Source organism: Homarus americanus, unplaced genomic scaffold (genome assembly GCF_018991925.1).
Source record: "Homarus americanus isolate GMGI-L3 unplaced genomic scaffold, GMGI_Hamer_2.0 scaffold16894, whole genome shotgun sequence".
Lineage (NCBI taxonomy): Eukaryota > Metazoa > Arthropoda > Malacostraca > Decapoda > Nephropidae > Homarus > Homarus americanus.
In genome coordinates, this window is record NW_024746541.1 from 4,381,130 (window position 1) to 4,408,620 (window position 27,491).

Consider the following 27,491-nt stretch of genomic DNA (forward strand, 5'->3'; position numbering starts at 1 on the left):
AATATATAGTTGCAATAAGACCTCTGCACTCTTATTACTTACACTTCGAGATATTAAACCCAATACTCTGTTTGCCTTATTTCGAACATTAACGCACTGTTTTCTAGTCCGTAGGTCCGGGCTTACAAGTACACCTAGGTCTGTTTCACAAGTCGACATCTCTAGGTTGATGTTGTTAAGGCTGAGGTCGGAAGCGAAACCTTCCTCCTCAGCACCGAGTCCTAGCTAGCAGAGTCTCCCACAGGAGACATAGTCCAGCACTCTCTTCAGCAGCACCTGCTGGGCCTCCTTCAGGTCACACGTGAGTCATTGTCAGAGCGATCCATAGGGTGAGTTACTTACAGTGGGAAGTGTATCCATTTCATGTTTGTGTCCGAGAGTCATTGTCTTATAACGTAAATATAATGTTCTATTAATGTGTCTGTGTCATTGAGTTGACTAATAAATAGCTGTACTTAGAGTTGGTGTTTAGAAGTTGTCCCCTAAAAAACATAGTAACAGTTAAATAACTAATCGGCCACGCTACCAAACTTTCCTCACTTTACAATCCTACAACTAAATATTAACTCTACCTATACTTTCTACACTTAATTTTCCTCATTATACTGTATTTTCATGATGTAATTCTTTCTTAAATCCACAAATTGTATATCAGTTTTCAATTAGCCAACACTCAAGGTAGATGCTTTTGTTGTGGTCAGGACGTTTTTATCAGTTTTAAGCCCTCCCAAGGAGCTGGGTTCTCATTGCTTTATTGTCTGGTTGTGTCCTAAATATAACAATGAATTCCATGTATTTTAATAATTAAAACATTATTTGGGAAATTTTTCCCAGGGCTTGCAGGTGGAGTCACCTGTTATATCAAACTTATTGTGCGGCTGTCACTTTGTGTGTGATGCCGGGAAAGGACTTTCACCTCAGCCTAGTTCCACCACAGCCTTCCCTAACCCAAATTCAAACTAGCCAATGCACAGACAGGAATGAGTTTGTGCATGTTTATGCACAGCCTCATTCCTGTCTCTATTCATCTCAACCCAGCACCTTCATATTAAGCCTTAACGGCCTTAGTTCCATCTCAGGCTCAGTAATCCCCTCCACCTTTTATTCAGCACAGCTCTTTTCTAGCTGCCCAGCCCCAGCCACACCTTAATCACGTTCCAGTTAACTGTATCCCTGAAGCATCTCATAACTATTTTGTCTCCTGTTGTGCCTCTGACTAATGCACCCCTTACCATCTTTTAACCCAGCCCTAAACCCCCTGACTTAGCCTAGCGCTACCCGAGCCTTTATGCAGTACAGTACAGTCCTGCATCATGCCAGCCTAGCTGTACCCCCAACATCATAATACCCCAACCTGTCCAGTCCTAACATAACTTCGTCCAGTTTCAACCTTATTTCGGGCTAGCGTCACTCCACTCTGATCTCATCCCAACTTAACTGTGACCCACTCCATTTCATTCTCAATGCTTAGTCCCATCAAGCCCGTCATGATTGTGCTTATGTTTCCTGTTAACATTTACCGTATTAAACAATATATCTTCGTCAGCCTGTGTGTGTTTAGGTGTGTTGCTAGTCTTGTATAACAAAAAGCAGCAAAACAACCAACACAACAATATTGTTATACATGATAATTAAGTTGAAGTCATTGATACAAAAAGGATTTAAGAAAGGATATGAAATAAAATTGTGTTGCAGTGCGGACATTTATCATTTAACATAAGGATTACGTTGTATGTCACATTACAATTATTCACTGTATATTCTCTGACAATTCATTAGTAATACATATCGCTTCAGATAATTATTTATTTGTGTGTCAATTTCCAAGGTGAGAGGGAGCGGGGACCGAGCGGTTAAATTGATGGTCCATAATAAAAAGTGTTTTTTTCTTTACTAGAGGCAAATATGACCCTTTCATTACACTAATCATTCTTCTGTTGTATATTTATTAAATAAAAAATCACCTGAGAAGGTTACAAGTTACAAGTAGTAGAAGCTCCAAAGGTCTCTGCCATAGTCTTGATAAGGTCAAAGGAACGGTCGTGACAGTAGCCATGGAAGTCGTCGTAATCCACCGTCCACACCATCATGCCGGCCAACTTGTGTTCCTTGGCGTAGTTAGCCTGTCACATACACATGAATAGTATTAGTAGTTGTTATTATTGACAAAGTAATGTTCACAATTGCAGGTAATATTGCTTAGAAAGGGGAATCTCTCATCTTCACAAACTGTGCACTCAAACTCACTTCTTTGTAAACTAAGAGCATTTATCCCTCTTTACTCGTCGTACACTGTTCCATCCTCTTTAATATCCATCTTCACTCTTCAAATATCAAACCAAGAAAGTTTTCATAAAGAAAATACTATTATGGCAGGTTATGGAAGTAATATTGCATCATGTTATTGGCATTGGCCTAACTCCTTCCAATCGCTTTGGAGTGACCTCTGGCATGGTTTAGTCTTGGTGTCTTGGGTTTTGGAAAAAAATATTTATCAGCTGATAAATATTTTTTCCAAGACGTATACGAGAATATTTGTGTAATTCATGATTAATATACACCAAGCAGCTTCTTTATTCAGAGACACTGGCGCCTTGGCAAATCACACAAAGTATGTGCAGATTGATTCATGCATGATACTTATGATAATAGTACAAAGCAATGTAACAGTAAAAGAAATAATATATTATTGGAATATGAATAGAAAAATATGCAGGTCAGAGGACGCTTACCATAGCTACTAGTTCAGTTGGGTCAGTCACCCCACACCGGTACACCCCCTCCCACCTCCCTCACTCCAACCTCATTAAATAACTTACCTGTTGGGTATGTCATAGACAATAGGTTTTGTGGGAATTAAAACACCTGCTCCTAACGATCTGAAGCGTTTTATAATTATTATTATGAACATTTATGTTTCTACTACCCGTGTAAATCTGGCAATTGGTTTAAATAATTGACAAAAGTCTACATAAATCGTTTCCTAATATTTGTAGCCCACGTTTTTAAATTAGTACGCAGATATTCTCCTACTACCGTTGATATCTAATAATCCCATATAAGCATATTATGTGCCCATATTTTATATTATACAAATGAAATATAGATAAACCATAACAAAGAAGTGAACCTTCCAGGGGGCAAAGGCTCTTCCTAGGCTGAATAAAACCATCTGCGATTTAACCAATATAAATCATCCGGTATTAGCCAGTATAAATCGTCTAGCATTAGGCAGTATAAAATTAATCGTCTGACGTTTGCCAGTATAAATCGTCTGGCTTTAATCGTCTAGCGCAGGGGTGTCAAGCATACCGCCCGTGGGCCGCATGCAGCCCGCAGCCCACTGGCTGCTCCAGCTGCACCTTGAGCAGCTAAGAGACTTAGAAGTGAAAAGTTAAGATTATTTGTATCGGATAATACACGTTTAGTCTATTGACTCCATCTATTCTATTGAGTCTGTTCATAGGCAAGTGCCTGTAGGATGTTTTGTGAATCTCAGTCCAGTATGTATAGTCACAATCCAAAGTTTCGACACCTCCCCCCCCCCTCAACCTGGCTGGGCGTTTGCCGAGGCCAGGGTTGAGGTAAGGCTGGGTGATCGGACGCAGACTTTCCGCCACCACAACACTCCGAGACTCACAGCATACGAGCATGGAAGGAAATCTTTACGAATTTTGACATGACATGCACCTGCATAACAAAATTTAATTCATAACAATGTTGGCACACATAACAATAGCAAGTTAAGAGTGAGGCATGAGAAACTTGGGCTGTTCTCGACCCAGTTATGAAATATGAATATTGATAACCATCACGTGTTGATGGACTAAAAGTATCTTGTTGGAAATTAGCTCCAAGTTACCAAACACCATGATTAGGACATCATAGATATTTATCATTCAGGTGAAAAAAAATAATCATGTGCTTAACTAGTTGTAATATTGGTGACGTCTGTGCCATGAATCTCATATTCCGAGACTTTATGAAGTGAAATTTAAAAACTAAAAGCAGCAGTAGACAGGAAACAAGGCAAGTGACCAAGAAGTAGTCACTCATGATGACACACGGCCAGGCATCTACGCTCAGGGTCGAGGTCTTCCACAAAGTCGCTGCTCCGGACCAGACAAATTTTTTTGGGGTGATTCCATGATTATTGTGAATTGCAACATTCCAAGCCAAAATACTTCAATGTAGTTACTGATACACCATTAAATATTGTAAACATGACGATATGAATTGCTAGTAAGTGTGAAACCATAATATTCCCAGGGTTGTGGTAATATCTATACATGAATAGGCCTTACCTTGTCGGCTGACCGCTCACTCCCTCTTGACGAAATTTGGTTCAAGTTTAGAAGCTCCAAAAGTTGTTGGTAGCGAAAGTCAGAGCGGGGAAGATGACAGAGGAAGCAGCAGGGGGTTGGGAAGGGAATTGTAGTGGGAGAGATAGTGCCGTGGCTTTACACGACTGCGTTTATTTGGTTAGCGCATAGCGCACGTATTTGTTTTTTTTGTCTGTGTTGGGTGTGTGATCCTCGGGTCACCACTCCTCCGGATTGTGTCAGTTCAAGCTTAGAAGCTCCAACAACTTTCCCTGAATACGAATTCGCAACCTTTCGATTTACAACAGATACCTACTTTACTGCTAGGTGAACAGGGACCAAGGGGGCTAGGAAGAGTGTCCAAACAACTTCCGCTTGCCCGGGAATCGAAGCCGTGACATCTTGCTTGCGAGGCAAGAGCGGTACCGCTTCTACCACAAGCGCCCCTAAACGAAATTCGGCCCCCGGCCACCCTTTATATATGCTGCCCTGATGTTTCATGTGTAATACGAGGATTCGCATCTAGTGGTTCCAAGCCAGTGTTTTGGGACAAGGCAAAGTTTTTCATTCTCCAATCTTAACATGTTATGTTATGTGTGGCAACAATGTTATGAATGCACTTGTTATGCAAGTTCATGTTATGTCAAAATTCGTAATAAGTTTCTTCCTGTGCTCGTGTGCTATGAGTCTCGGAGTGTTGTGGTGGTGGAATGTGAACCTCACCATCGCAGTGCTTCGTTACCACATTGCTGAGCTAGTCTGGGTCCGATCACCCAGCCTTACCTCAACCCTGGCCTCGGCGATCACCCAGGGGGGTGTCGAAACTTTGGATTGTGACTGTACCTGGTGCTAGAGCGATGACCTGCTAAACGCGTTTGTAGCCCTTTGACAAGTGGGGGCTTCCCCCGGCTGAATAAAATCGTCTGGTGTTTGCTAGAATAAAATACTCAATGTAACAGCACTAATGAATGAGCAATTAGAGATAGTCTTGATGGTTAATTTTGGTTCTATGCATTCCACTCCACGAGTTTTAAGACGGGCCGACCACTGGCCGCGTACCGGTATTAGATGTGATAGCTCTGATACTCGTCCTGGGTAGTCGCTCAAGGCAGTTGGAGCGTTACAAATATCGGAAACAGTATCCATTGTTTTTTTACTATTGATCCCATAATCATATTATCAAAGAAAGAACAGATAATGACAAGCGTCGGATGGTACAGGAAAAGTGGAAAATCTTGAATCTTTATGCTGAAATGAATGGAAAACCGACATGTTTCATTTGTAAGCAACAGGTAGCTGTTGCCAAAGATTACAACGTTCAAAGGCATTTTGACACTAAACCTGCTCAGAGGTATAATAAATATAGTGGCAAGTTACGGGAAGACAAAGTTAAAGAGCTTTAGCAGTCGTTGAAAAAGAAGCAGTCAGTATTTAAGAGTGTTCATCAAGTCAGTGATGCTGCAGCTACGGCAAGTTACAGGATTGCCCATGAAATAGCAGTGTCATCGAAACCTTTTTCTTAAGGGAACTTTATAAAGAAATGTATGTTGATGGCTTCAGAAGATATTTGTCCGGAAAAACGTCAAGCCTTTGCAAACATTAGCCTCTCAAGAAACACAGTTGCAGAAATAATTAATGAATTATCAAAGAATATCAACAGTCAACTCAAAGACAAAGTTAAGTTCTTTACTGCATTTTCTGTTGCAATTGATGAAAGTACCGATATAACTGATGTAGCACAACTTGCAATTTTTATACGCGGTGTGGATGAAAATATGCAGTTAACAGAAGATTTTGTGGAACTGGTACCAATGAAAGGAACAGCAACAGGTGATGATATCTTAGCGAGATTGGCAGGGGCACTAGATAAATTACGTGTTGACTGGGTATAAACTGTGAGTCTGGACACAGATGGAGCACCGCAAATGGTGAGCAGAAAAGCTGACGTGGCAACAAAATTAAAGTAAAAATTATGTAATCAAAATTATGAATGAATATAAAAGTGATCGGTGATTGCTTACTTAGTTCCCTGTTGCTTAATTAAGGGTTGGGCTTTGTTGTTTCGTATTATATTATACTATGTATTACAGTAAACAAACGGCCTTGAGTTGGCAGCTGTCTCCAGCAGTGTTCGAAGAATCTTGAACGAGACTGTACCTCGACAGTTAGATGGTCGACCTTACCTTGATAGCGACCGAGGTATGGTTCTCAAAGCAGCACCAGAGAGCGTCTCGATAGGTGTAAGGTTCCTTCATCTCTTGAGCTGTCTTGATCACCCACTTGTCTGGCTCTTCCTGTTGCGCATAGCAGATCTGGAGGCAAGTGGAGGGCAGATGCTTTTTACCAAAAACTGTATTGAAGGCTCATTAAGTGTATCTGATCTCTTAATGATACATTTTCTATATGCTAAAATCATCGACCTACAACGGGGCCTGGGGGGAGGGGGGGGATGCAATAAGAGTAAATATAAATTAAAGACACAGAAGAAAAAACTATACTAATCTACACCACGAAGATGCCGGAAAACCAGCTTTTTGAAGTTAAACAGATTGTAAGAGTATGGAAACACAAAAGAACGCAGACCATTTCACAGTTTGGCTGTGTGAGGAAAGAAGGATGCACTATAACGGGTTATTCTAGTGTGACCGACATTCACATAAAAACGGTGGGCTTTGGATTCCACCCTATCTAACAGTTGGACAAAAGAAGAGCCACCCCAGATATGAGAGCAGTACTCCAAGTTAGGACGAATGAATCCCAAATAAACTTGAAGCAACTGCTCAGGAGTGAAGTAGCTACGGCATCTGTACAGCATTCCCAGCTTTCGGGAGGCAGCTTTAGCAATGTTGTGGATGTGTTGCTTCCATGATATATTAAAGGAAAAGGTGAGGCCTAGCATAACCCTTTCAGAAATTGATAGAATAATTGCGTCCTGAAATATGATTGGTGGGAGATGTTCTATTTCGGAATATGTAATTGGTAAATACTGTGTTTTATTACTATTGAATATAACCAAGTTTCTACCTCCCCATTTGGAGATGCTGCTCAGATCCGCATTGATAGATGAAATTAAATCTGTAGGTTAAGTATCTATGCTACTGTGCCAAGTAGCAACCTTGTAAATAAGCTACTGTGCTGAGTAGCATCTATGTATATAATTACGTGGCAACACTGCACGTGTTATGTGGCAACATTGCCCCGAGGCTGCCATATGGCAAGGCAGTCTCAGTCTGACTGTGTGGGCCGTGCATGGCACAAGCTAGTCACCACCTGTATTTCTCCTATCCCAATAAACGGACTTCAGTGTTACCCGGTGTTTCCCTACCCATCACTGCATTCCTCAGGGAACACTTGGAACCTTCAAAATCAGCCCTAGAAACAGATCTAATTTGAGAATTAGGAGGAAGGGAAAATGTGAAGACCAGTGAAGAGTAGAATCGTCAGCGTAAGAATGGATAGAATTAGTCATAATGTGAAGTAAATCGTTGATTAAAAGGATGAAAAGAGAAGGTGAAAGAACAAAACCCTGTGGGACACCACTATTGGTATAGAAAGAGCGAGAGGTCAATCTTTCGACAACAACTGCCATGGATCGGTTCTCAAGGAAGCTAGAAATTAGAAAACAAAGTGGGAAAGAGAAACAATAAGAGGGAAGTTTAGATAGCAAAGACTTACGCCATACCCTGTCAAATGCTTTGGAGCTGTCGAGAGCCTCGACGAAAGCTTCCCCATAATCCATAAGGAGGGATGACCAAAGATGGGTGCAGTAGGAGAGCAGATCACCAGTAGATCTCGCCTGGCGAAAGTCATACTGGTGATCCGACAAAAGAGAAAGGCGTTCAAGGTAACGGAGAAAATGAGAGTTTAAGATAGTTTCGAAAATCTTAGAGAGGGATGAAGTTAGGGCAATGGGGCGATAGTTAGAGGGATTAGAATGGCCACCCTTTTTCGTGATGGGATGAACCGAGGCATCCTTCCAAGAAGAAGGAAAAGTTTCGGTTTTGAGGCAGAAACAAAAGAAGCAAGCAAGCACAGGGGCCAGAATTTTAGCACACTCCCTTAGAACACGAGGGGGTATTCCGTCATGTTCATGCACCGAACTCGCATCCAAACTGGATAATACACCAGCAACTCTACTCGCGGAGATTATAGGAAAGTTCATAGGGTCTGTAGGAAGAGCAGGAGTAGGAGGGGTAGAGTTGGAATCGTCTAAGGTGGAGTTAGAGGAGAATAAGATGCCAAAGAGATTGGCTTTATCAGGGGGAGAGTTGGCTATAGAGTTATCAGGTCGGCGGAGAGGAGGAAAAGAGGGAATGCATAAGTTATTACAGAAAAATTAGTTAAGGACCAGAATGATTTACTAAAAGAAGAGTTAGTCAGGTCAGAGGTCTTTCTTTTTATAAAAGTCCGCTTGGCCCTACGAAGAATAACCTTACAACGATTTCTAGAAGTAATGAAAGAGGAGTGGTGTAAGAGGAGGAGATAGTTTCATAACTTGATACGCCCTATCTCTCTCTCCCTACATGCAAGAGAACAGGAGCGATCAAACCATGATTATACTGTGATGTGAAAGTTTTAGTAGAAGATGGGATAAATGCACTCGTACCACCCTGTATAACCCTAGCAATGCTGTCAGCACATACCGAGGCGTCCCGAGTGGAAAAGCAACATTCATCCCAGGAAAAGTTGGAGAAGAAATATCGCAAGGATTGCTAGTTTGCCCTACGATAGTGCCATAGTTAGCGTTTAGAAGGGGGAAGGGGAAGAGTTCGTGCCCAGTTTGATTTAGTAGAAATAAGATTGCGATCAGAACACCATAGGGGGCAGAAATTGAGTATGAATACTGTGAGGGGTTAGAGGTAAAACAAAGATCAAGAATGTTATTAAGTTGATCGTGTCGATCAGGAACGCGTGTAGGGTGTTTAATTATTTGTTCCAGATCATTAAGTAAGGAAAAAGAGAATGCCTCAGTTCCACCTGGGTCATCCCTTGCAGAGCCAAGCCACTCTCTGTGATGTACATTGAAATCCCCTAGGTAGAGGATCTCGGTGTTGGGGTGTGAGGATAGCAACGACTCATGCAAGAAGTGATAGAGTTGAGTGAACAGTATAAGAAACAAAGAAAAATAGTCATAGTTGGTGAGATGTTTTGAGACAGATGACATCGTAAAGAGAAGATTCATGATCCGTGAGTTGAGCTGTAGTACCGTAAGTGTGTTTCAGTAGGTGCATACTCCTCCCTTAGAACGGAATGAGACTTGAAAAGGTTGGGTGAAGCTGCTTTGGTCAGTTGAAGTTCAGATAGTAGTAAGAAATCGGGGGAAGAGGTTAATAGATGGTGTTACACAGAAGACAAAATGGATCTCACACCGCGAATGTTGGAAAAATGAAGTGTGAAAAAAATCGATCCTCCAGCAACCGCGGTTAGTTATGTACCTCACTGTACGCCCATATGCCTGCAGAGTTGGTCCAGGGCCCAGGTTCTCCTGGCTCGCTCGCTGGGGAGTAATAGTCGGTCTGACTAAGGTCGTCAAGTGTCCAACAGTGGCCGTACGTAGGCACACCCATCGCTATCTTGGTGCTTGGCATTCCTTGCTGTATCCAGTAGTTGACGACGAATTCCTGTACCCAATGAAAATATGTTTTCACTAGGCGACCTCTGTGTAATACTTTATTATGATGAACACAGAATTTGCCATTAGCTGGCAACTATGCTCCAGAAAGACAACATAGTACAAACAAACTTCCAAATTGTATCCTTATTAAAGAAGAGTTAATTTACATTTCCCAATTATACATCGACCCGAGAAGACAGGATGTAAGGCGATGGATTTATTTTTAGCCTTCTCTGTGCTCTTTTTATCCACTACAATGATATTCATGTACTACATAGAATAGACCTTCCCCCAAATCACTGCCTTTCTAATGCAGCCCAGTTACTCACACTATTCACCCAACATCTGACAAACTATCCTACTGTAGTTGAATTTTGAAAATAATTGCTCCAACCATATTCTACTAAGCGTAAGCCAAAAACGTTAGGATATCTTCTGATATTTTGGATTTTTCTAATAGTCACAGACTTCAGTCAATAAACCTTGATTATACGTCTTCCAAGATGATTTTAGTACATTAACTCATAGATACATATACCTAGAAAAAGACAGACCGTTGGTATGGAACTCGATAGGTTCTTCAACCTTGATCGATACTTTTCAGTTAAGCAAGTCATAGTGCTGGAACTATACTGCCAAGTATTGATAAACTGAACGAGTGTGACAACTCTTTCTCAAGAGAATCAGAAACGAAAGATTCACTGAGCAAAGCATTGTAAAAAATTGGACGAGTCGGGGACGAGGCTCATTGAGACAATAAGAGAACAAGTGATAACTTGCTGCTCCAGTGTTTTAACTTTGTGATCCAGCCAGAGAATCTTCCTACAATGTCATTACTCGCTTTACCCCGCGTAGCTGTAGGAGATCCACGTTGATTAGGTCGTGCATATATTCTCTAACTTTTGAATCTCAAAGTTGATAAATATATTATTAAGTGAAGATTAAATAACAGGTTATGGGAAAATATATTTATATGTACACTAGTCATGGAGGAACATCCCTTTACTCTTATTGTAAAAGTAAAGCTGAGCCAAGTGTGATATATTTATTGATTGTAAAACTAAAATTGAGCAGCCATGAATTTGTGACGCCTTCTGGAGGTTAGATAGACGTTAGATTATGTGAATGAACCGATTAAAAATATTTCTCAAATATATATTGAGATTATTTTCTGTGTTTTTGTGGATGGATTTAGTTCGTAGCAAAATCAATAATAATAATAAGGAAGAATTTTTAAACTTGCATCATAATCCTTACATCATATATCATAAAGGTGAAAACATCTTACAACCAATTGCCTAAGAGTGAACTGTAGGAAACTTACAGTACATGAGTGCAAAAACTAGATATAGCATAACAACTTCATGTTTGTTTCTAAATCGGTTGTGCTCCGAGATTTTAAAGGTCAATTGTTTGTCCAGTGTTTGGTGAATTTCAAGAAGAATTGTATATTAAAGTGCATATAACATCCATGTGTACTACCGTCCAAGTGGAATTGTTTTCACCACATTTGTCATGTTGTCTATGTAGTATTAACAAGTAAATAAATTATCATGTCCTGAAATAATACTCAATGTGGTCAGGATGTGCTTTAATGTTCCGTATGATATTAAACGGTTTGGAACAAAATTGCATATATATATATACTTATATAAAAACGAACAACTACGTCTGCTCTTTTATATCATAACCCCATCAGAACAAAAAGTATTTATGAAGGGAAGCAAATAATTATCATAAAGCAAAGAATTCAAATAATCAAACCGTGCGAGATGTTAACACTAACTGAACTTACTTTTAATCTTAACACCCTGATCTAAAGATATGGAATATAATTCATTATGTCTCCCTGGCAACAAAACTCTTAGAAATCTTCAGCTAATAACCCGATAATTACACCACACATCCTGCACATTATACTCACCACTCTAAAGATTATAATCTTGATTAAATTTTTTATTTGTGGTTTTTACTATCATTATCATAATAAGATCTAGTAGCACCATATTCACAAAAATATCTACCATATTATTTGCTATGGAATCATCTGTGATCTAGTAAACAGTACATCTATCGGATGTGTGACACTATAGTAAATTATTGGTACTTCATCATGATAATTGTCTGTCCTTCCATAACCAGTATCCATTGATAATTTTAATTCAAGTGAACTTACAATGTTGAGCTCCCTGTTACGACCGGTGTCCTTATAGTAAGGGTAGAGTCCTGACTGATGATGGACGTAGTCATTCCAAGAACCGTGTAGGGAATAAGTCATGAGGTTCACCAGATCCACGGACTGGGCTATCCCGGGCACGTCGTAGCCTGCATCGATTTTTTGACTGGAAGAGGGTACGGCAGCCGTCAGCATCATCCCCACGGCATGTAACGCGTCGTGTAGTTCGCCCAATAAGATGACGTAGTTATCCTTAAAGTAAACCAAAGGTTAACTATTTATACTTGTAATCTAGACCATCAACGGCCTCATAGTAAACAACGTTACAGCCTCACAGTATACACCAAAACAACCTCACAGAAAACACTGTCACAGACTCACTTTAAAAAGTTGAAACTCATTGTGGCCAGACATGGAAGACGATTAGGGCTACACATTTAACACTATCAAAGCTACACCTTAAACACTTCAAATTCAAAAAAAATATACTATATACATCATGATCACGCAGGGAACACTATCAGTCCATCCTTTAAGTACTATCAGGGCCCAAAATAAAAACTATCAAGTCCACACAACAAAAGCTATCTATTCCACACAGTAAAAGCTATCAAGTCCACACAATAAAAGCTATCTATCCCACACAGTAAAAGCTATCAAGTCCACACAATAAAAGCTATCAGGCACATATACCACGGTCGCACAGTTCACACATACACATGACACACTTGGATCATATAATTATTTTTTTCATGACAGTAAAGTACCGTATACTAGAACCAACAAATGATATATCACTTTTATTACACAGCATATTCTTCTCCTATATGTGGATTGATAAAATTTCAAGGTACTACGTTTACTGAATGGACGAGTTGTGGGTCGGAAATTTTTCGTAAGATGGCAGGTCAATGGGTAAGGAAAACGCTTAAATTCGCTATGGTAATGATATTTTAAAATAAAGTGGGCCAAAAGGGGAAAAAATAAGGGTTGAAGATGCTAAGAAGTCAGGTGACTGCGAAAAGCTCTGTGATTGGTTGTGACGTCACATATTTGCTCGAGCCGCCGAGTGGGAGCCTGAAGGCAGCCAGCTGTGGTGTATGTGTTGTTACCAGTAGAAATACACGACTTGTGGCCATATACAATGTTTATATACACAGGCATACCTTATTTTTAGGTTAAAATAAATAACTGCTCAAGTATCATCGTGTGTATTTACCTGCTGGGTGCCAAAATGATGCAAAAGAACGATAGCTCCAACAGGAAGATTTTCATCACTGTTCTCTATTTCATGTCTGGAAAATATTAGTTTTCGTCACTGAAGTCTATATTTAATGTTGTGGAAAGACTACGGACTACCATGGCCAGGGGATGGGCTTGAGATGATCAGATGACAGATGACAGTTGCTACCTGACCCAGCTTGGAGAAGGTAGTGCCCCCAAGTGCTCCCGTTAGTGACCAAGGAAAATGGTCGCCTTGGATCCTTGTGTCTTGGGGGAAGAGGAGGGGGGTGCGAGGAAAGACGACCTCCTGGCCACTCTGTTAAGGCAGCTGGGTCAGTTGAGGAGTGAGCTTGACACTCTAAAGGAGGAAAATGAAGCACTCAGGACTGAACTCCTTCAGGTAGGTGTCCTGCCTAGCAGGACACCTGCAAAGGAGGAGCAGGAGTGGAGAGTGGTTGTCTCCAAGGGGACTACGGTCAGACTCAGAAAAGCTGACCAGGGTGTGGAGTGTAGTAACCCCTACCAGGTGCTGGAGGAAGCTGGCGAGGAAGAGAAGAGGCAGGACGGTATGGAGCAATTGCTATAAATTGCCGACTGGAAAAACATTGTGCAAACAATGGTTGGGCATTCATTGATAGCTGGCAACGATTCTATGGCAACGACTACCTGTACAGTCGCGACGACGGAGTACACTTGTCTCTTGCGGGGGTAGAGACGTTGTCTGCATCCCTGTAGCATGCAATTGTCACTCCAAAGGGTGGGGGGGGTTCGCCAGTAGAGAGAGGTCGGGGTAAGTGGGAGTAAAAAAAGAAGCTGGTCCTGGGAAGTAAAATTGGTTACTCAGGACAAGGGGTAAAACAGGACCAGGGAAGAGTAGGTTTAAATGTATACTATACAAACAGTAGGAGCGTTTGAAATAAATAGACTTGCTGAGAGCAGTTGTATGTACCGAGAATGTAGACGTCATAGCAATCACCGAAAATTGGATGAATCTGGCGAGCAAAATTTTTTTATCAGAGTACCACATAGAAGGGCAGTTGTACAAACCCTGCCCACAGGGAAGGTCGTGGTAGTTGGGGACAGCCAGGTGAGGTTTTTAGATAGGACTTTTTGTGTAAGAGATAGGAAACGTAGGACTAGGGTGTGTTTCCCTGGGGCTGGGATAGGACATGTAGCTGAGAGGATAGACAGGGTTTTGTCAAGGGAGGGTACCAATCCATTAGTGTATCTTAGTGTGGGAGGAAACGACATAGGAAAGGTTAGGGGTGTGGAACTTTTCAAGAGGTATAGGGAGGCGCTGGGGAAGATTAGAGATAGGGGAGGGATCCCGATAGTATGCCGTGTCTTGCTTAGAAGAGGGGTTGGTCGTGAATGGCTGTCCAGGGCAATTGCTATAAATTGCAGACTGGAAAAAACATTGTGCAAACAATGGTTGGGCATTCATTGATAGCTGGCAACGACTACCTGTACAGTCGCGACGACGGAGTACACTTGTCTCGTGCGGGGGTAAAGACGTTGTCTGCATCCCTGGAGCGTGCAATTGTCACTCCAAAGGGGGGGGGGTTTCGCCAGTAGAGAGAGGTCGGGGTAAGTGGGAGTAAAAAAAGAAACTGGTCCTGGGAAGTAAAATTGGTTACTCAGGACAAGGGGTAAAACAGGACCAGGGAAGGGTAGGTTTAAATGTATACTATACAAACAGTAGGAGCGTTTGAAATAAATAGACTTGCTGAGAGCGGTTGTATGTACCGAGAATGTAGACGTCATAGCAATCACCGAAACTTGGATGACTCTGGCGAGCAAAATTTTTTTATCAGAGTACCACATAGAAGGATATAAAATTTTTCATAAGGACAGGGAAGGTAGGAAGGGGGGAGGGGTCGCACTCTTCATCAAGGATACATTAAAATGTTGTATTAATAATTCAATAACGGGTGAAATAGGAACCGAGTCTGTATGGGTAGAAATCAGGGAAGGAAGAGAAAAACTAATTATGGGAGTGATTTACAGGCCCCCAAGTCTTGGGAAAGAAGCAGCTCAGCCCATATGGCAGGAAATGAGTAGGGCAGCAAAATATAACAACCTGTGCATTATGGGGGATTTCAGCTTCATAAATATTGACTGAGACAACATTGTAGGTGACTATGAATCTGAAGACTTCCTAGACGCAGTACAGGACAATTTTTTAAAACAACTAATTACAGAACCTACTAGAGGTGACAATATATTAGACCTAGTATTAACAAACAAAGAAAATATTATCAGAGATACCACAGTAGGGGAAGAACTAGGTAACAGTGATCACAGAGAAATCAGGTTCACCCTAAATTGGGAAACGAAAAACAATGACAATATGGTCAGAGTCCGAAACTTTCGGTTGGCGGATTATCAGGGGTTAAGAAGGTACCTAGGTGAGGTCACCTGGGAACAGTCATGTCAGTCACCAGTAGGAAGGGGTGAGGTCATAGATGACACAACAATTGATCTTGACTATAATATATTCACTACACTGTTAGAAAATTCAGTATTTTTTACATGTTTCTTCTGTATTTCCGACCAGGAAAACGTAGTAATTTGAATTACTTTTTTTGTTCTGTACAATATTTCAGACACTCTCTTTCTCTGTTTCAACTTGTTTAATTATCAATATAAACTGATATTTTATCAGACTATATACACTTCATGGTGCAAAGAACATTTAAAATTGCATGTTAATGCTGTTATTTCTATATGTAATTACTGAATATGCGATTGGCGGTTGTTTGTGCTTCACGTTCGTCGTATGTCCGTGTTTGCTTACATTATTTCAAAGAGCGCCACATCATCACATGACGGGGGCGCTGGTGCAGTGGTACCGCTCTTGCCTCGCAAGCAAGATGTCACGGGTTCGATTCCCGGGCCGGCGGAAGTTGTTTGGACACTCTTCCTAGTCTCCTTGGTCCCTGTTCACCTAGCAGTAATGTAGTCACCTGCTGTAAATCGAAAGTTGCAAATTCTTATTCAGGGACAAGTTGTTAGAGCTTCCAATAGCATCCAACAATCTGTTAATTCAACAAATATTTTTTGTAAAAATATATACAGAATCTCTGTAGATTATACAGAAAATGTTTGGCAACAATATAACCAGAGAATTTTAGGTAAATTTTACAATATTTATTTAACAGTGTAGTATACTACATAAAGCACAAGAACAAAATATACCATACAGAAAAATTAGGTCAAATAAGAATGAGCCAAGGTGGATGACCAGAAAACTTAAACATGACATAGGAATAAAGAAAGGAGTATATAAGAAATTAAAGGGAGGGGAGGAGCAGCTCAGAAATAGGTATAATGAACTATCTAGGAATGTTAAGAAAAATGTAAGGAAAGCAAAGAGAGACTATGAAAACAAAATAGCAAGAGAATCCAAGGCGAATCCCAAGAAATTTTTCCAGGTATATAGAACAAAAGTCAAGGACAAAGTTGGGCCTTTAAAGTCAGGGAGGGAAGAACTGATAAATGGCAGTGATGTAATAAGCAAAGCATTGAACAGCTACTTCTTATCAGTTTTCACAGAAGAAATTCGAGATGAAATTCCAGAGGTGGAACTGATATTTAAGGGAAAGGAAGAAGAGAAATTAAAGAATATCACTATCAGAAAAGAGGATGTTCTTAAAAGGATAAGTAAACTAAAGAAGACAAAATCCCCAGGGCTGGATGAAATTTTCCCTTGAGTTTTGAAAGAGTGTAGGGAACAGATTAGTGGACCCCTCGTAAACTTACTTACAAAATCATTAGACACCGGAGTTGTGCCAGACTTGTGGAAAGAGGCAACTGTAGTACCCATATTCAAAAAGGGGAGACAGAGCATCAGCGTCATATTACCGGCCGATCAGTTTGACGTCAGTAGTGCGGAAATTTCTTGAATCAATTATAGCAGATAGCATCCGATCGCATTTAGAGAAAAGCAAATTAATGTACAACTCTCAACACGGGTTTACAAAGAGAAAATCTTGTCTAACAAATCTGCTGACTTTTTTAGGGAAGTCTTCGAGGTAGAAGATAATGACGAAAATTACGATGTTATTTACTTGGATTTTAGCAAAGCATTTGACAGAGTACCGCATCAGAGGCTTCCGAGAATAATTAAGGCTCATGGTATCGAGGGGAAAGTTTTAAATTGGATAAAATCATGTCTCACCTATAGAACGCAGAGGGTCAGCGTAGATGGTGTTAAATCTGAGTGGGGTCATGTAACCAGTGGGGTTGCCCAGGGGTCACTACTAGGCCCACTCTTGTTCATAATCTACATAAACGATCTAGATACTGGGATCAGCAGTGACATAAGCAAGTTTGTGGATGACACCAAAATTGGGCGGCAGATTAATCCAGGGCAGGATGCAAATGCATTACAGGATGATCTAAATAAACTGCAGGGGTGGTCTGAAAAATGGCAAATGAAATTCAACACCAGCAAGTGCAGCGTACTTAATATTGGAAGAAAAATACTGTCAATGTATACAGCCTTAACAACATCAACCTAGAGAAGTCGACTTGTGAAAGAGACTTAGGGGTACTTGTAAGCCCGGACCTACGGCCTAGAAAACAGTGCGTTAATGTTCGAAATAAGGCAAACAGAGTATTGGGTTTTATATCTACAAATGTAAGTAATAAGAGTGCAGAGGTCTTATTGCAACTATATATTTTGCGCTAGTCAGGCCGCACCTCGATTATGCGGTTCAGTTCTCGTGCCCTTATTATAGAATGGATATCAATTCACTAGGGTCGGTGCAGCGTAGAATGACGAAAATGATTCCGGGACTTAGAAACCTTCCATATCAGGATAGGTTAAAGAAACTAAACTTGCATACCCTAGAAAGACGAAGAGTGCGAGGAGATATGATAGAAGTATTCAAGTGGGTGAAAGGAATCAATAAAGGTGATACAGATAAAGTTCTTATACTATCCGAGCAGGATAGGACTCGGAACAACGGATTTAAGTTGGATAAGTTTAGGTTTAGGAGGGAGATAGGAAGGAACTGGTTTACAAATAGGGTGGTGGACGAGTGGAACAAGCTTAGCAACTTTGTAGTAAGTGCTGGAACGCTGGAAAGTTTCAAAAGGAGGCTAGATAGATTCATGGATGATAGAGAGTGGTAGTAACTCTCGACAGGAGCTGCCATGCACAGGCCAACCGGCCTGTTGCAGATTCCTTATTTTCTTATGTTCTTATATTCTTATGTAATTTAACGTGCTTCATAGCTGGATGGCGGAGTTCTTGATATTACTCTACAATCATAAAGACATCTACTTTTGGGAAAATTCTTTCATCTGCCTTCATGAACCCTGGATGTAGTTGTCCAACCTTCTCGGCTGATCGGCTCTGTAGATAAATATTGTTAGATAATGAATTGTGCTTTACTATGCAACACAGTGGTAATACCATTTTGAATATATAAATATTACGAAGCACATTAACTAATTCAGTGGATATTAGCTGCCCCTTCTACAAATTTCACAGTATAAACATTTCAAACAATATTGGTATTATTTTGGTTTTGGTCATCTGCGCAAACCATAAGATTCTAACTATGGGATTAAATACTTCAAACAATAAGACACATTATCTCTACGGGATTTCTGTTGCAAAATATTTTTCGATCTCATAAGAAAATACAGATCATAGGTTAAGTTAGGTTAGGTTTGGTTATGATAAGTTATATTATATGTTATACGATTAGTTTAACATACACAGGTAAGGGGAGATTAGTATGTATAATCTAGTGATTTCCGATAGAAATGAACGTCTAAATCGTTCATAACATATCGCAAACCACCAAAAAACATAGTGTGCATTTCTATGTACAGGGATGACCAAAACTTTAAAATTACCCAATATAACCTATCTCGAATCTAAGCATACAAATACTTATGGTAGTCAAAGCAAAATTTTACCCATTAATTAATATAAATGATGATATATCCCAGTGATTAATTAGTGGATCATCAAAACAATAACAGCACCATGTTGTCATGTTTACCTAGCATCGGGCATTCTCAAAACATAGTCCAGACAATGTCATTACTTCTAAATTGACTCGTATCCCCATCCCTGCGTCGTCTGCAGGGAAGGTGGTGACGTTACTGCAAATGGCGGCCCTGTTTCTAGAAATATAAACTTATCTCGACTATTAAAGCGGGACTTTAAACTTTGATAACAAATTATATATATCGCATCACTCTACGAACGTGGCAGAGTGTATTTTTGGTGTTAACCCAGAACCGACAACTCGTCCATTCTAGGAAGATTAGGAATGTCTTTTTTTTTCTTCAACCAGACGCGTCATTGCAATTATATAGTCGTTCGCCCCATGCCCTTACCTCTGATGTTCGGAAATTTCTGATTGTTTCTCATTTGATCTCCAACACATCATTTGCTTTTTCAAATATGTGACTCTGACTTTAGTTCATTCAAACTCAAAAACAAATAAGCTTTGGAAGTTTCCTAAGGTATGTTTATAAGCTGTGGTTGAGTACTGTAGTTCCTTCTGGTCTCAAATTATCTATCTTCATACATGCTGTAGATACAGACACCCCTAACCAAAAAATATTATCTGCACTGTGCATGTATATTCTGTATTATGTATGCTGTATTTATATTATGCTATGTATATTATGTATGTGCTCCATTTATGTATTATTTATTTAGCCTAGCTAGTAGCGTGTGGCAATGTTATTACCATGTCCCACATGCTTAATTAATGTGCCTGGCGACGTATGGAAGCTGCTAATGTATCACTTGCCATACGTCGTCTATAGAGCAGTTGACAAGCAGACAGGTCGGAGGGCACTACTGCCTCTGTGTACATATCTCTTATCCAGTAAATCGAACCTACAAAACTATACAGGTGTTTGTGTTCGCTCCTGTATATTGAACTTATTACCCAGAACATAACATGGCTCAGTGCGTACTTTTACTGGATAATTACGAGTGATAGTGCAAAGTTTGTGGAAAGCCGGCTTATGGACCCCTTGCCCTGTGTCAACCGCCGCCCACCACCTCTCCTCGAAGAATTTAGCAAATTTGAGCAGTGTCAGTGACAGTGATTTTCTGTGAAGTGTTTAGTGCATTGTGTGTTTCGTGCCATTCATGTGTGACCTTGTTCTAAAGGATTCCCAAGGTACACGGCATGTTCTGGGCATTTGTAAGGAGTAGACTTGAGTACACCTCCCCTCGCGAGGCCTGGAGGGTGACTGACGCTCCTCGCCGTCTCCACCCCCCCTCACAGCGTCGTCTCCACACCCCTTCACAGCTCGAGGAGACGGCTCTCACTGCCCGGGACACACATACACGTACACACTCACTGACCGCGGCGGCTCCCTTATATATATTTCATATATATAACCTACTTATCTGTGTATTTAATTAATTTTTTGTCTGAGATCTTGTTGATACGACGGGCTGACCGGTCAACACTGATTTAGACACAGTACACAGATGAAGTAGTTATGTCTCGTGCCTTACGTAGCCGTGGAGTGAGCGTCCGGATGAGTCAGTCGGATGATAGCCCCGCAGAGATGGATGACCAGGCTGACCACGACGCTCCAGCTCCCACAACATCGCGCAGCCCTTCACCTCGATATTCAGCGTTGTCTCCAGAGATAATTGCTTTAATGAAGTTATGAGAGATGAAAGGCGCGAGGATGAAGCTAACAGACGTGTGGCGGATGAACACAGAAGGCAAGCAGAGGCAGAGAGAGACCACCAACGGAGATTGGAAGACAGTGCACGGTTTGAAGCTTTGATATCTCGCCTCACTGTTAACCAAGCCCCTGGCTCTAACACTGCCTCGGTACTGACTGGTTCAGATACCTCATCAATGCTTCCTTCACGCCCCCCAGCCCCACCTAAAGCAGCTGCTCAAACACCGCCCATCTTGAAGCCTGATGTGAATTTCCAGACTTTTCGTGAATGGCGGCGACGGTGGACTGATTATGCTACAATGGTGGATCTCCAGAGTTTGTCACAGCCTAAACAACTCATGCAGCTGCGTATGTGCCTGTCCTTGGAAATTCAGCGTGTCTTAGAACATACGTTGCAGGTACCTCCGACCTCTTCGTTGTCTGTAGAGGAGGTACTGGACATTCTACAACGGCACATCAAAGGACAGCAGAATGAAGCTCTGCGCAGGAGGGAGTTGTTTAGCTGCAGACAGATGGAGGGTGAGACTTTTGACGCCTTTTATGTACGTCTTAAGAGAGCCTCGGAAGAGGTAGATATATGTCTAGGCCACCACCAGCAGTGCGAGGAGACCCAGTTGAAGCAGGTGATCCTGATGGGTGTTAAGGACGAGGAACTTGTCCAAAGCCTCACCTCCCTCGACTCTTCCTCTTCTCTCAAGGATGTGTTGACGATATGTCGCTCCTATGAGGCTGCCAGGTGTGCCACCTCTGCCATCCGAGCTCCCCCTACAGCTGTACGCGCTGTGTCCCGGTACAAGAAGGACAAGAAGTCTGCTCCTACGCCTTCGCCCACCACGTCCACGCCCGGTTCATTTTGTAACAACTGTGGTAAGCAGCACGGAACACAGGTGTGTCCAGCTACTGAGTCTACCTGCAACAGTTGTGACCGTAAGGGCCACTGGTCACTCACAGTACGGTGCCCAGCTAAACGCGTCCAGTGCAAAGTGTGCGGTCGTCTGGGCCACTATGACAAGTGTTGTCCGACCAACAAACCCAAGGGACAGCGTTGGCGGAAGCTTCAGCTCCCTTCCACCAGAGAGGGCCGCCCACAGTCTTCCAATCAGAAGCATGACGACCCTGGACAACGCTCGAGCCATATTAGGAATGTGTGCTCCCCCCCGCGTCCCAGGACCAAAGTCCCCCAGTACATCAGTGTCATTGTGACCTACCGCAGTGTGTCATCTCGTCTTCAGATGTTGCCCGACACCGGCGCTGATGCTACAGTCATCGGTCCCCAGCATTTGCAATGCTTGGGGCTCTCTCCAAGCGATCTAGGACCGCCTCCCAAGGATCTCCGCTTTATGGCAGATGGTTCACAGATGACCCCGGCCCTGGGTTCACTCCAAGCACAAGTCACTTTTGGCAACAGGTCGTGTCAAGCCTGGATTGATGTGCATAACCGTGTCCCGACTCCTTTGCTGTCCTACAGACATTGTCAAGAGTTGGCCATCATCTCCCAGGACTTCCCCAAACCTATTCTTGAGGTAAAACACGCCAACAGGGTGCAAAAAGGGAGCAGCAACGACCCTGCTGCCGCCCTACCCCTGCCTCTTGCCAGTGACACCTCTCCTTCGAATGCTCGGAAGTACTTCCTGAAGGAATTCAGCGACGTTCTGGTGACCAAGTCCGCTCTGGAATCCAAGCCTCTCAAGAAGATGGCAGGTCCCCCCATGAGGATCCACCTGAGGGACGACGCGAAGCCCTTCGCTATTTACACCCCTCGGCTGGTTCCCCTGGCCTTCCGCGAGGCGGTCAAAAACGAGCTGGACTCCATGGTCGCCCAAGAAATTATTGCACCAACCGGCGATGACCCGTCTCCATAGTGTCACCCTATGGTTGTCGTCGCAAAACCTAAAGGTGGTGTTCGGATCACCACTGACCTCTCCAAGCTCAACAGCCAGGTGTCTCGTCCTGAGCACCCTTCTCCCACGCCCTTTGCAGCTATACGCAGTGTGAACCCGAAGGCGCGCTTCTTCACGACGATGGACGCCTTGTGTGGATACTGGCAGATAGAGCTTGCCGAAGAAGACCGACCACTCACAACTTTCATCACCCCGCATGGACGTTACAGTTATTGCCGTGGCCCCATGGGATTCGCCGCTACAGGAGACGCTTTCTGTCTTCGAGGTGATATGGCTCTACAAGGTCTGGCAAACTGCGTGAAAGTGGTCGACGACATACTCGTGTACGACGAGGATTATATGGATCACCTCTGCCGTATCTACGAGGTACTCAACAGGTGCCGGAAGCACGGCATTACCCTAAATGCCGACAAGTTTGTTCTGGCCAGCTCTTCAGTTGACTTTTGTGGGTACACCCTTTCAGGGAATGGTATCGCAGCTGACCCGGAAAAGGTCCGGGCCATCACGGATTTTCCCACCCCTGCTAACCTCACCGACTTGAGGTCCTTCATCGGTCTCGTCAACCAGTTAGCAGAGTTTTCGTCGGACATCTCCGCAGCTGCCCAACCACTTCGCCCCCTGATGAGCCCCAAGAGGACATTCCTGTGGACCCCCGACCACGACAAGGCCTTCCAGCAAGTGAAACAGGCCCTGTCTAGTCCACCTGTCCTCGCCACGTTTGACCCAGCCTTGCCGACGGTTCTGCAGACAGATGCCTCACGCTTGTACGGTGTGGGATACGCCCTACTGCAGGATCACGGTGGAGGGCAGTTCCGGCTTGTCCAGTGTGGCTCGCGTTTCCTCTCTGACACCGAGACGCGCTACGCCACTATTGAGTTGGAGCTGTTGGCTGTGGTTTGGGCGATGTCCAAGTGCAGGTTTTACCTCATAGGCCTGCAACACTTTCACCTAGTGACCGACCATCGCCCGCTCGTCCCGATCCTCAACCACTACACGCTGGACGCCGTTGAGAACCCTCGCCTCCAGCGTCTGAAAGAGAAGCTCTCGGCGTACATCTTTACAGGAGTGTGGCGTGCTGGTAAGGAGCTCTGCATCCCTGATGCCTTATCCCGCTCTCCTGTCAGCCGCCCTACTCCAGAAGACCATGTGCTCGGCGCCGACCTCGCTCTTTCCGTCAGGACTGTGGTCACTCTCCATGCCGTCCAATCCCTTCATTCGGACCTGTCACCAGATGACGACAAGGCAATGGAGGACCTTCGAACAGCGGCCCGAGATGACCCTCCCTACGTCCGACTCGTTGAGTGTGTGAGGAATGGATTTCCTAGCAACCGCTACGATCTTCACAACACCCTGCTCCCGTATTGGAAACTCCGCGATGAACTCTACTGCGACGGAGACCTTGTTCTGTACGGAGCACGTGTAGTTGTCCCTGCTGCATCACGTCCCCACGTCTTGGCTCGCCTTCACGACAGTCACCGTGGAGCTGAGGCCACCAAACGACGTGCACGACAGACTGTGTTCTGGCCCGGCATCAACTCCGACATCTCCAATGTTGTCCGTGCGTGTGAGCCCTGCCAAGTATTACAACCCAGCCAGCAGCAGGAACCCTTCATGAGTGACGACAACCCCACCCGCCCCTTTGAGTCTGTGTCGGCCGACTTTTTCTCTGTGTCAGGAAAGTCCTTCCTTGTTATCGTCGACCGTCTCTCTGGTTGGCCGGTTGTCATCAAGTGCGGTAATGACACGACGTCTGCCGCCACCATCAGCAAGTTCCGCCACTACTTCCGTGACGTCGGCGTTCCTGTACGCCTGCGAACCGACGGAGGGCCTCAGATCACAAGCCGGGACTTTGCTGTGTTCCTTGACCGATGGGGAGTCCGGCATGTGTTGTCATTGCCCCATTACCCGCAGTCCAACGGTCACGCTGAGGCTGCTGTCAAATCCCTGAAGCACCTCATCCTTAAGGTGGCCCCTTCTGGGAACATTGACTGCGAGGCCTTTGACCCGGGTCTTCTTGAACTCCGCAACACACCTAACTACACCGGACGCTCCCCTGCCCAGTCTTTGTATGGACGCCCCCTTCGTTCTTGTGTCCCTGCTCACCCTCAATCCTTCTCCAAGGAGTGTCACGACAAGACAGAGGATTGTGATCGCCGAACGTGTTCAGGACGTCGTCGCCCGCTACAACGACCACGCCCGTTCTCTCCCCAGGTTGAGTGTCGGCACCCAAGTCCGTGTTCAGGACCCGACCTCCCTACGTTGGGACAAAGTAGGCGTAGTCATGGGTCTCGGTAGGTCACGGGACTACCAGGTGCGGTTACCCAGTGGTCGTGTGTGGTGGAGGAACCGCCGTTTTCTCCGCCCCGTAACAATGCCTTCTGCTGACCCCGCCACCAGTGTTGAGTCCCATACCCTTCCCTCAGTTGCCTCTGAAGATGTCTTGAATAAAGACGAAAGCTAAGGTACTCCGTTGTTTCCATTTTCCCGTGTGATTTTATCAAGACCTGTGTTCCTCTCAGTGTTAGTGACATAGTGACATGGCAGCTGCTGACGAGTACTCGACCACCTCTCACGTTCTCCAGCTTTGTCTTGCCTTGCAAGACCGACTGGAGAAGGTTGAGAAGGAGGTCCAGAGTCTCAAGGGCGAAAACTTAGCCTTGAAGCTAGTTTTAGAGGAGAAGAAAACCTTTGCCAGTGTCGTGAAGGACGGTGAAGTTGAAGTGGATTCATGGAAGGTAGTTGCTGCTAGTACTACAAAATGCACTCTAAAAAGGCACTCAGCTGTAGACCTAAACAACAGGTTCAGCACCTTAAGTGACGAGTGTGAGGAAGGTGCTAGTAACACCACGAGTGCTACTCCCTCTGTTAGTGTGGAGAGAGGGAGTAGCGCAGGTAAGAAATCACCACACTCAGGTAAGGTCAAATGTGTTTCTGTCATGGGAGACTCGATGGTGAAGTATTTAGGTAACAATCTCTGCACTAAAGTTAGGAAGCTCGAGTGTCTCCCCGGGGCAGGGATAGGTAGAGTACTGGAGAGAGTGGAGAACGTCATTGATGACTGTGGTGACAACCCCATAGTCTTACTCAGTGCAGGAGGCAATGACGTAGGTAAGCTTACCAGTGTCGAACTGCGTAAACTGTATAGGGAAGCTCTAGATAAGATTAGGGTGAAGGGTGGAACTCCTATTGCTTGCTCTATCCTACCTAGACGTGGTGCCAGTCGTGAATGGATGTCCCGTGCAATTGGTTTCAATTGCTGGTTGGAAGAACAGTGTAAAGAGCTGTCGACGCCATTCATTGATAGTTGGAGCCTGTACTATGGTGATGATAGTATGTATGCAAGGGATGGGGTGCATTTAAGTAGGAAGGGGGTGGCGGTGCTAGCGAAGATAGTTGACAGGGTAAAGAGAGGAAAATACCATGTGAAAATAACAGCAGTGAAACAGAAGTAGATAATGCTGAAAATATAGTTAGTCATGATAACAAACATCAAAGTAATAAATGTAAAACAGATAGAAACGGAAGAAATATATTGAGTGTTTATTATACTAATAGTAGAAGCCTGTGTAACAAAATGGACCAGCTCAGGGCCATTGTTAGTAAAGAGAACATAGATATAATTGCAATAACGGAAACATGGATAAATTCAAACAGCAAACATTTTTTAGCAGAATTTCATATTCCAGGATATAACCTATTTAAATTTGACAGAGTAGGAAGGAGAGGGGGCGGTGTAGCAGTGTATATCAGGGTGTCATTAAAAAGCTGCAATAAATCAAACATTAAAACAAATAGCGACAATGAAAGTATTTGGGTAGAGATTGGTGAGGGCAATGAGTCCGTAGTCATTGGTATTATATATAGACCACCTAATTTGAGTAGGAACGATGGTAAATTGCTATGGGAGGAAATAAAGAAGGCATCTGATAGAAACAATGTATGTATTCTAGGCGATTTCAACTTTTCAGACATAGATTGGAAAAATCAACTTAGCGATAATGAATCTGAAGATTTTCTAGAAGTAGTACAAGATAGTTTTTTATATCAATTCATAAACTCGCCCACTAGAGGAAATAATATCCTCGATTTAGTTCTCAGTAATAATGAAAATCTAGTAAAAGATGTTGGGATTGGAGACGAACTAGGAAACAGTGATCATAAAGCCATATATTTTAACTTAATATGGAATGGCAGGAAGAAGGAAAATTCGGCCTTGATCCCGGATTTTAGGAAGGCTAATTACGGTAGCTTAAGGAGAGACCTAAGGGATGACCCTATGGTCAAAAGATTAACCCCCCCCCCCACACCTCCGGAAACTGTCAACTTAGGACGGGAGAACCCCGAATTAAATTTAGCAGCTACTTATGAACAATTTATTGCGACAATCCATAATGCTCAAAATAAACACATCCCTAAAAGAAAATTCAGATCGATACGGAACCAACCAAAATGGATGAATAATAGACTCTTAGATCTTCTAGGGAAAAAGAAAGGAGTATATAGAAAAGTTAAGAAAGGCGAAAATCACTTACTTGGTTACTATCAGAACCTAACAAGACAGGTAAAAACAG

At 43.1% G+C, this 27,491-nt stretch overlaps 1 protein-coding gene across 1 annotated transcript in view; it reads right to left on the minus strand.

Annotated features, from left to right (window-relative positions):
• Positions 1–1,689: 1,689 nt before the first annotated feature.
• LOC121879295 (acidic mammalian chitinase-like) overlaps positions 1,690–27,491 on the minus strand; it is an 89,871-nt gene continuing 64,069 nt past the window's right edge. The window contains 4 exon segments of the mRNA XM_042385891.1: positions 1,690–2,123; positions 6,506–6,634; positions 9,758–9,943; positions 12,113–12,364. Of these exon segments, the coding sequence (XP_042241825.1) occupies positions 1,974–2,123; positions 6,506–6,634; positions 9,758–9,943; positions 12,113–12,364 (717 nt within the window). The 3' untranslated portion in view covers positions 1,690–1,973.